Source organism: Xyrauchen texanus, chromosome 4 (assembly GCF_025860055.1).
Source record: "Xyrauchen texanus isolate HMW12.3.18 chromosome 4, RBS_HiC_50CHRs, whole genome shotgun sequence".
NCBI lineage: Eukaryota > Metazoa > Chordata > Actinopteri > Cypriniformes > Catostomidae > Xyrauchen > Xyrauchen texanus.
This window is the reverse complement of record NC_068279.1, coordinates 20,243,366-20,254,624: the sequence shown is the minus strand read 5'-3', so window position 1 is coordinate 20,254,624 and position 11,259 is coordinate 20,243,366. Positions and strand designations below refer to the sequence as shown.

The 11,259-nt window shown below is 35.2% G+C and overlaps 1 protein-coding gene across 1 annotated transcript; it reads right to left on the bottom strand.

Moving 5' to 3' along the window:
- Positions 1–6,708: 6,708 nt before the first annotated feature.
- On the bottom strand, positions 6,709–7,990 carry LOC127639540 (mitochondrial import inner membrane translocase subunit Tim8 A-like). Its single transcript, XM_052121601.1, has 2 exons — positions 7,716–7,990; positions 6,709–7,622 (listed from the first exon to the last, which is right to left on the bottom strand). Exons 1-2 carry the CDS (start codon positions 7,857–7,859, stop codon positions 7,455–7,457), a joined length of 312 nt encoding a protein of 103 aa, XP_051977561.1. The 5' UTR covers positions 7,860–7,990; the 3' UTR covers positions 6,709–7,454.
- Between the last annotated feature and the right edge of the window lie 3,269 nt (positions 7,991–11,259).

Here is an 11,259-nt window from a genome sequence, read left to right as displayed (position 1 = left end):
ACCATGAGTTAAAAACTGTAGATACATCCCCTATTTCCATTTAAATGAGTTTCTTCCCAAATACAAATCCACTTGTTATCTGACTTCCAGATAAAGAAGAACGCTACTGAACATACAAATCTGTATGTGATGCACTGACTTTTCATTTAAAGGTTTGGATGATTAAGTAAACAAGAAGTAGAGATAGTCACAGGCTGTTCTTCCAGAATGCCTGAGAAATATAGGCATAAACAACCCTCATTGTTGCTCCAAACCTTTATGACAAACCATTCTTTCCTCCATGGAACACAAAATGAGAATATCTGAATGATGTACTCATCACTCTTATCAATGCAGTTACAATTAATGGGGACTAAAGTTTGCAAACTTCAAAAAGGACACAAAAGCACCATTTATAAATATCATAAAAGTTGTCCATATGACTCATGCGCTGTATTCCAAGTATTCTAAAGCCATGAAATAATGTTGTGATGAACAGATTGAAATTTAAATCATTATTCACTGAAAATCTTGACATCTGCTCTAGCTCTCTTTAACTCTATATTTTTTTTACTGCATACACCTATTTGCAAACAGAGGAATTTAAAGGTAGATAATAACTATATAGCATCAAATCCCCTAAAATGTTCTCAACTTTAGGGATTTTGCTTAATTTAAGTTAGTTGTATAAAATGTCTTTCAGAAATATAAAAAACATGTTTTACAATTTTTCTGCAAACAATAGTCAGTCTAAAACAAAAAGTGCACAAGGATTAAACAAAGTGGTATCTTGTTCACAAAAAGTGTATGAATGATTTGTAGATAAATCATACTGATCCAGTTCTCAAGTTCTCAACTCACTGACTCATTATTCGCTAGCAGCAGTAATCAGCCTAGTGGAGGGAAAGATAGATTTTAAGTAAACAACATAAATTCAGTCTGTTTCTCACACAATGTTCTCATATAGCTTCAGAAGTCTTATATAGAGAGCAAGAGTTGCATGGATTAATTTTGTGGAACTTGTGTGTATATTTTATAGCTCTCAAAAGTAATGTGTTAACGCATGCAAATAATTAAAAATGTTTAACGAGTGAATTTTTCTTAATCGCTATTTACACATTTACAAATTTGCACATTAGATTCTGATATTGTATTCAGCTCCGTGTGACACCTCAATACTGCAATTCCGTGATTCTGTGTCAGCGATCAAGTGATAGAGAAAGGACCACATACCTGTAATTTATTTGTGCAAAACAAAACTAGATGGGACTTGTGATAAGCCGCATTCACACGACCCGTTGGAGTGAAGCATCAGCATTTCCCCGGTGCCGCGTTGTGCTTCCGTCTTACCGGACAATTAGGATGAAGTATCATTATGTGGACAGTGCCAGTGCTAAAAGAAAAACAAGATGTTCTCTGCAAGCACTTTTCATGTGGAGTTCAAAGCAGCAAATCATGGAAATGTGGCTTCACGATTGCTGCAGCAAAGTGGCAAGCCACAATTAAACTGGTGGAGGATGAGGATTTAAGAGATTTAATGTCCATATCAATGAAAACGCTAAGGGGACTACTTCTTTCATTTAGTCAACCTCCCACTAAGACTTTGGGAAATGTTTAAAGTTCCTTGAATTGGTGCATCTCCATCTTTTTAATGTGGAATGCTTTGTCTTGAAAATGTTAATAAAACGATAATTGTTACATATTGTTGTCTTTCCTAAGAAGAAACTTAATGCATTTTGACAGGAAAAGTACTGTATATAGTCAAAATTCAGCACTTTAAAAATATGATTAATCGCAATTTGCTAGGCTATGAAAAATCATGCGATTAATCGCAATACAATATTTTAATAGACTGACAGCACTACCGTTTTTTTAAGCTTGAAAGCTCCAGTCCCAATTTATTGTTATTACATAGAAAAGGGTAAGCAATAGATTATTTAAAATGTCTTCTTTTGTGGAACAAATTCATAAGGGATTGGAATAACATGAGGGTGAATAATGACAGAATGACTCCTTTAAAGTTACATAAAGATTTGGGAGATGCTACTGGATCTAACACACAGGCACGTTTATGCATGCTGGACAATGTTTTTCTTAAATAGTGCACATCTGGACACCACCCCTCACTCACTCACTCACACTGCAAACAGATTGGAGTGAACTGTATCAAGAGAACAGTGAGTTCAGACTGTCTCATTCCACTAAAATATCATCTCTCACACAAACATACACACACATGCATACAAACTGCCACAGAACTCTTCATAGTTCCATGTGCACTCTGCTGATAACAATAAAATGGATAAAACAGAGTTGTAGAGAGAAAAAATAACTGTGTGAAGAAGAACAAGAGGATAGCAATGAAAGAGAAGAGTAGCCTATTGTTGTTTATGACTTGTGAAGCAAAAATCCTCTTCGTAAGAGAGAGATGGCGTGATGATAGTTAAAGTATACTATGTGTGGATTTAAACAAAGACTGTAGTGGATCAGCATGTGAAGGCTTAACACATTTCTAACACATCTGCTGAGGGTGGGTAATTCATACAACTTATTTTATTTTCAATCCGATACCAAGTACTATCAAAGCCAATATCGCAGATATTGATCAAATACTGAGACCTCTTCTAAATGTATTATTATTATTTTGCAATTTCTCAGGATAAAAATTGTTCATTTAAGCCATTTAACATGATTAAAAAGCCATTATTATTAACAAACGATCAAACATCTATTTTTGTTTCAACTATCAATCATTTATTAACTGAAAATGTCCAATCATTTAATCTTTTGAAATTAATTTCATTTAAAAAAACAAAAAACATTTTATTATTATTTCTTACAAATGAGTTCAAATTGAGCGCTGTCTGTGATTTTGCCGCATTTAGATAAAATTACTACTTTAGTAAAAACTTTTAGTATTGGTATTTATTTATTTTTTGGCGAGGATCAATCCTCTAAATACAACATCAGCATCGGAAGAATCAAAACACCCATCTCTAAGGCTGCAGGTTCTGATTTCTGCCCCTCCTCTCTCCCTGGGTGAAGTGCTTGATTGTTTTAGTTTGCTACTGTACTGCAGAATGGTACCTATTATATCTTAGTAGCTTAAGCTGGTTTGCTGCTCTAAACTGGTTTAAGATTGTCTCAGGCCATGCAGGTCAAGCTGGTGTTAAGTAGATCTAGTGTGCCACATGGTCCCCCAGACTAACCACCTGACAAGTGCCCCTCTAAAACCAGCAAACCAGACCAGCCTTACCAGGCTGGACCAACAGGGTTGGTAAATAAAATTCAGAATAGCCTCAGCCATCTTTTTCTGGCACCCTCCCCTTTCAGACTGACCATTTAGAGGTTGCAACATGGTTGCAAGAAAAGATGGTAAAATGATCAAGTGTTCTACACATGTAGGCGTTGTCTTGCAAGTTTATATCCAACATGCTCTGAGGAATGACAGGAATGTTGTTAAACTCTAAACTGTAAGCACTTGATATTTGCAAGATAATTGCATCATAAAACTCAATGTTAAACATTCTTTAATGGTTGTTTTAAAGAACAGAACACATTATATAAGCCCCCACGGATGAGACATTAGTCCTTCCCATTCTGTTATGCTAAACCATTGAAATAATACATAAAAGATTATAATAATAAAAAGAACCATTAGCAGAATACTACGAGAAAACAGAACTAAACAAAAGCTTGCATAGTTGGAATTATTGATGATGTTATGACTATGTTCATGATGCACTTATATAGTACACATGACTGTCCCATCTGAACAGTGTCAGTGGTCTAAATATCCATAACTTAAGTGGATTATATTGTCAACACAACTGTCAGAGGAGGACTTTTACAATCTAGCAGTAGTTCTGCCAGCACACTGTGGATGATTGAAGAAACATTGACCCCTTGTGGTAACACAAATAATTACATCCATTGTTTTGCAGGGATTCCGGACTAAAACTAATTTATAATTCCCTTGAGAAAAGAAGTCCGGAGTCAGTACTTTGAAGACGTTTCTGAGAGGTATTACAACACTTAGAAACACATAACAAAACAATAACTGCCCACATGGGTTCCACCTGCTGGATGGAGAGCCCCTGCAGGTAAGAGTGGCTTTGAATACTGACTTCATCCTCTTCATGGGCTCAGGTGAGGTCATCCATAACAAAGAAACTTGGAGCAAAAACAGATCAATAAAGGCGATTCTGCCATAGATAAATATAATCCCTTGTCATAATTATGTTCAAAATTAGTATCATGGCTTGGGTTAGTCTGCTGTGTTTAGGATCTTGCCAGCATGATAAATTCCATCAGGTTACGCGCTGTCTTTTGAAACAAAGAAATATTGTAGAAGATGATAGACGGTTTACCATGATGAATGGCAACATTTACATACAAGAAAGTTAATGAGATAAAATATAGCAATGAAAGCAATGTAAGGGATGACAGCCATTCTTGAATTGCAAAATAGCATTCTCGCACGACAAACTAACTGACAACTGAAGCTGAATACAGTATTTGCTGTATGCGATGCTAGCCATTTTAGTACTTCCATGAGACATTAGCCATTGAATTAGATATGCCCTTACTTTCCAATTTCTAGATGCATGGCCCCTGGTCTATATCACTGTGCTATGAAGGGCAGAAGCTTGGAATTAAATGTATTTTACAATAACATATTGTTTTTAATGTTATATATTCAGATCTGTCTGAAGCACTGATGGCCATGTTATATGACCTCATTGACACAGGTTTCCTAATCTCTTAAGTACTATAGACTTCAGAGGAAATAATGAACGTATCAGTGACAGCAGCACTGTGACAGATAATGGAATGTGGCCAAACCAGGATGGATTTCCCAGACAACCTCTTTGCTGTCCAAGGCAAATACTGGTCCCACTGTCCCTGATGTGCCAGGCTCAACGTGTACAGTGCTTCTATGAAGCTTCAGACACTCGAGGTCTTTCAGACTGACACAGGAAGAGAGATGGCACAGTCATAGACACAGATCATGGCAGATTTAGATCCTATTATACACAAGTTTTAATTAAGTAGTTTTTGATCTTCAAGCTTCAGCCTGAAATACGTATATAAAGTGGCTCTTTGTGAAGTTTAGGTGTATGGATTCATTTTCTCCATATAACTAAAAAAGATATGAGGATTGTTGCGGTATCAGATACTATTTCCTACATTAACCTTTTATATCCGGATTATGTTTTTTTTTAATCCAGAAGATTCATTATCACACTAGTACATCATGAAAGGTAAACACTTTACAATAAGGTTCCATTAGTTAACATGAACTAACAATGAAAAATACTTATTAAGCATGTATTTATAAATTTTATTAAAATCAAAAGATATATTTGTTAACATTAATGAATTATGAACTAACATGAACAATAAACAATTGTGTTTTCATTAACATTAACAAAGATGAATATATTCTCAAAAAATATATATTGTTAGTTGTTTTTGTATGATATAATGCATCAACCTTATTGTAAAGTGTTACTCATGAAAGAGACCATGTTTTGAGGAAAAGATCCCAGAAAAAAGATGTAAAAAAAGAGCAAGTTTTTTTTCTTTTTTTTTTTTTTAATAAGTCAACCATTCTAAAAATATATTATTTGATCACTCTTCTGCATATATTGCCACACCTCTGGTATTTTTCTTTCAAATGGTTTTCTTTTGAAGAATGTGCTTGAAGGGAAACTGAGGCATAGTGTGAATCCTTAATAAGGCTGAGACTGAATCCTACTTTACAAGCCAGCTCGGTACATATTCAAAACTTTCATCAGAATATAACAAGACCATCTGAAGATTAAGCCATCAAAGCTAACAAACGTAATTAGTGTCTGTCTGTAGTGTCTGATGGGGCTTTAGACATTAGGTCCAAATTTATAATGAAAGATTAATATTTGAGTGGTTTATATTTATGTCACAAAATAGTGTCACGAAATGTATTAAACCATCTTATCTAACCATTGTATTATATACTGAATGGACTTCAGCATATATAGTTCTGCTATGTATCTTATAGAAGTGTACATACAAACACAGTGTACTGTATATGGTACAGTGCCCAATCAGCTTCATTCAAAACATCAAAGACTCAGCTTGAAAGGACCATGCATGTTTCCTGTATGCTCTGATAATCAAGTTAAAGTACTAAGCTTTCCATCTGCTTCCTGACTTTAATTAAAGTGGCTGAAAGCAGCGCTGCTTGCAAGATTTACACACAAAGCTCTATCAAAGGCCACTTTGTACCAAGCACCCTCAATGACAAAGCATAGCCAAGAAGCAGACCTCTTTTGCCCTAAAAATAATCCCGTCATATAGAGTTATCTTACAATATGGTACTGTTTGGATAAGAAGGCAAAACCAACTTTTATGGTTTTCAGGTATACACGAAACAATACTTAAATCTAAATGCTATAATTTTATGATATATGTCCCACTTTAAACATTAAACTTTCCAATTTACTAGAAGTGAATGTCTCATTGTATCGGTGGTAACTCATTATTTAACATGTATTCTAGGGTAATATTATACAAAGTACAATGTTTTAAATTTACACTAAATTATTAAAAATTTGTAAATATTAAAATGTTTGCTAAATTTACACTGCTAAATTTAATGCAGGGCTGTGAAAAGGGTCAATTGTGGTAACCCCCTAAAACTTCAACGTAACATAAATTCTTCTTTCAACATAACAAATCATTACACACATCTCCCCATTTATATTCATCTTATACAAAGACATATAATAACATTTACTCTACATGTCGAGTCCCATGCAAAGCATGCTGGGAACTAGAAATCCTCTGTCCAGTTTTAGTTAACCAAACTAAAAATGTTAATATTGTCCTAATGCAAATGGATTAAGAAAAGCTGACAACACAATTATTTTAGTTCAATCAACTCAGGTCATTTATGTTCCCTTGGTTACATGCATTTTTTGAGTAATATGCACATAAGAGAATCGAGTAAAACTGAAGAGAAAAAAAAATTGTTGAGCAAGTAATACTAACCAGGTTACCATGACATCACTGCTTTGTTACTACAGGAATAGGAGAAAAATAGTAAGTTCATCAGGCAAAAACATTTAGAAAACTTTGAAGTTAGGCTATTCAAAACTGTTCTCGAAGCAGTTTTATTTATTTTATTCAATCAAAACCGGGATAGTTCTACATATGTATAACAGTGTATTGCAGTGATGGAAATGGTACAGCAAAATGCAAACTACATGTTCTGATGATAATGGACAGCAAACATTCGTTCGTCATACAGTGTATATAATCTGCTGGCTGTTCCAATGGATCAGCTATAATGTTATACAAATTTCAGAGAGTGTGAGCAAAGGCTTTAGACTTTACAGGAACAGCCTCTTAGGCGGACCATGCAGGAAGCAGTACACCATAAAAATAACGACAATTTGTGCCAACTGTCTTTGAGGACACACTGTCCTTCATCAATGCGCGCCCTTCTGGACCATCTGTGTAAAGCGATTCGTGATGGTGAGGGTTGTGTCGATGAAACGTTCCACACAGCTTACGAGACACGTCTCAGTTCGTGAGTCCAATTTGCTGCTCGGTTTGTCCACACATTTATCCCAGCAGGCATCCGTAAAGTTGTGTACCTACAAATAAAGTTTTAAACACGGTTACAATTCAATTTAGGACCTCGCTAATTAATGTTGAATGATTCAGTAGCGCACTGATTAACGAGTTACCTGCGCTTGAAACTGCGCTTTCTGCTGCTCCACTGCAATCAGACGCTGAAGCTCCGCAGCATCGGCACTTTCTGAAGAACTAGCCGACGGCATATCAAAGCTTGAACTAAAATCAGCCATGTCAATACCTTTCTCAGAGATCATACGCACGGGGACATGTGAAGGGTAAAGCGAAGCGACGCCTCTGACAGAAGTTTAGGCAGCAACTTCCGCCGCAAAAATATGACGTCATACCGACGTTCATTCTTTAAAGACGGGGCCGCGCTATGCATGTAAGTGTTTGTTCTTTAATATAATAATGTAGGCTTCATATAAATAAAATACTAATTAATCTGACGCTCGCGGGCCAGTGATAACCCCTGTGCCAATGAAGGCACATGTGCCATAGGTTGCCAACTAAAACTAACCCCAACCCCCCCCCCCCTCCCCTCATGTATTATTTGGAATAATCAACATTTCAAGACTGAAATACAAGAAACAAGACTGCATACAAGAAAGACTGGTTTGTGAAAGGCATCGTGTAGATTTATAAAAAATTTCTGGTGAAATGTCTACTTACAAATAATTCATTAATTTAACAGAGAAAAATTTACCTCAAAAGGAATATTTAAGATTTGTAAGTTGCATCTCTTCAAAATTACTCCACCTCATTAAAGCAGAACACTTGTATAATTATGCAACTGGACTACTTCCATGACTTCTACTCTCTGAGGCATTGATAGGCCTATTATGGATAGAAAATTTAATTACTCTTACTCTCATATTAGAAAAATGTTAACTAAAGATATACATTATTTTCTACTGCATTTGTGATGTGGAAGCAGGGTTTCCTTCACTCTGTCCAGATAATTAGTCAGACTTACTTCCTAACAAAGATTAAGATATAAATTTTAAAGTATTACACCGATATTATCCCTGCAATGCCTTTATTAGTAAGTTTAAGGAAGGTCTTCATATGTTCATGTTGTGAGTTGGAAACAATCAGGCTACACACCTTTTCTATAATTGTATTTAATCTAAATACATCTTCATTTTGGTTGTCTGGTATCCCTGCAAATTTTTTTTTAAAGTTTCACAGAATTATTCATATCAATGAAATTATGGTCTTGTTTTTAGAGTGTGATGACTTACTGGTGATTGACAACCTAACTAAAGTCTGGCTTTGTTTGTGAAATGTCATATACATAAAGCAAAAGTATGTAAATTATACCAAACAGTACACTTTTGCATTGATTTGAAACTTTTTTTATTTATAATTATTTGATCTCTAAAGAGTAACAGTAAAGCTGGCAAGATATCTATCATTTTTGACAGAAAAAAAACAACCTTTGTATTGAAGATTTGTGATGTGTATATATGTCTGTATTTTATCAATAAGAGATAAAGACTTGTAAAATATGTGGTATAAGGCTGCCGTTTGTATGTAGATGCATTATGATGATGTATTTCACTGTACTTTATTTTTTATTTATAAAAAGCGATAGATGGCTGTATCGAGTTGGTACAATGAATCAAGAGCATAATGAGGGAATAAGCAGCTGCAAAGGAACTGCTGTGGTATTACTACAGCATGAATCTGACCTTGTAGTTCTAGAATCGTGAAACGACCCCACATACAATTTTTGCTGTGAATCAGGTGTCAAGACTCAAGAGCTGCTGCAGTTCCCAGCTGTGACAACAGGCGGCGCTAAAGCACAGAAAGGTTTTGACCACCGACATTAAACGCTGAAGCAGCGATATGTATAGATAGTACTGTGCAAAAGTTTCAGGCATTTAAGATGTTTCACAAAGTATTTGTCATAAGATCATAATTTATATCTTAATGAAAATTACATTTTAGACTCCTAAACATTACTTTTGCAAATAGAAAAGATTAGAATAGAAGAACAGGGCACTCTGCAAGAGATGACAGTGCCCCCCACTGAACATCAGTCTGGGATTACATGAAGAGACAGAAGCAATTGAGACATTGATTGAAGAACTGTGGTGAATTCTCCATGAAGCTTGGTACAGCCTATCTGCCAACAACCAAGAACAACTGTGTTCAGGTGTACCTAGGGGAACTGAGGCTGTTCTAAAGCCAAAGGTGGCCACACCAAATATTCATTTAGCTTTTTTATGTTTACTGGACTTTGTATGATGTTAATTGATAAATGAAAACTCTTTATGGCATTATTTTTGAAGACATCCTCACTATGCTACATTTTTCACAAGTGTTATAAAATCATTGACAATGACCAATGTTTACTCTATTTAGTCAACAGGGCCAAAATGAAGCTGGCTAAACCTGGCCTCTATGCTTTCCACAAGCATGAGACTGTATTTAGTCTATGCTATTTTAATTATCATGATGTTTGCATCTGCAAGGCAGTTACGATGATGTGGCAGTTAGGAATATAAGGTATAAGAATATGTTTTTTTTAAAGAGAGTAGTGTTAAGAATTTGTCACTTAATTTGCCTCTTTTCCCAGTCTTTTGCACCATGTCTTTAGCTTTACAGAAGACAACATAAGTGACATATATCATTTATTGTTCCATGTTAATATTATTTGTCTTTATGATATTTCATAGAAAAAGGAGTTGTGGGGTTCTCACTTGGTTGGCTAAGTTAAGAATTGTCCCCTTTATTTCACATTGCTCTGCTGATGACATGTAATTGGTTAATTTGCCTTTTATTTATATTTTTTTTTTGTTTTACTGAAACTTCATTGATACCTATTTGTGTTTTTGTAGCATTTAATTCCACAGTTAGTGTCTATCCAGCAGAGGTCAGTGTTTCAATTTTATTGAGAATGAATTATCATATTCACAGTGTCTGTGCTGGTCAATATGCTTAACCATTTACTTGACTTCATTTGTTATGTTTGTTTCCTTAAGCATGACAGTGTTGTCAAACATTAAGATTGTATAAAAAGCAATTACACTGGTACAAACTGAATAAACCGTGAAGACCCATTACTGCTTTAATTTTTTTCTTGTTGCTTAGTTTATTTATGATCATAATCAACATCAAATTAATGAAAAATCATTTAGCAATTTGATGTGATAAAAAAACCTTTGGATTTTCATTTACAGTGGGAATCAACAGGGATTTAACAGTGCAATGCATCATAGGATCTTTTAAATATTGCAATATGATTGTTATTTATTTGACTTAACCTTTTTTATTTAGCACCAGTGACACAATTAAATATTGCACCCCTTGCAGATTGCAGGTTTCACAGAAAGTTCGTTTTTATAGGGCGGGGTCAACACGCTTGATTTTAATGTGATTAGAGCACCTATGTAATAAACGAAAGTTACCTGAACTCAATTTAACTCAAATGTAAGCTTCTAAATAAAGGGTAAATACTGATACCGCACACCTTCATTTGTAATTTATACATCCATCCATCTTCAACCGACAATCAGCCGAACCCTCCTCTCCAGCACCTTGGAGTAAACTTTACCAGGGAGGCTGAGAAGTGTGATACCCCTGTAGTTGGCACACACTCTCTGATCCCCCTTTTCGAAGAGGGGAACCACCACCCCATTCTGCCACTCC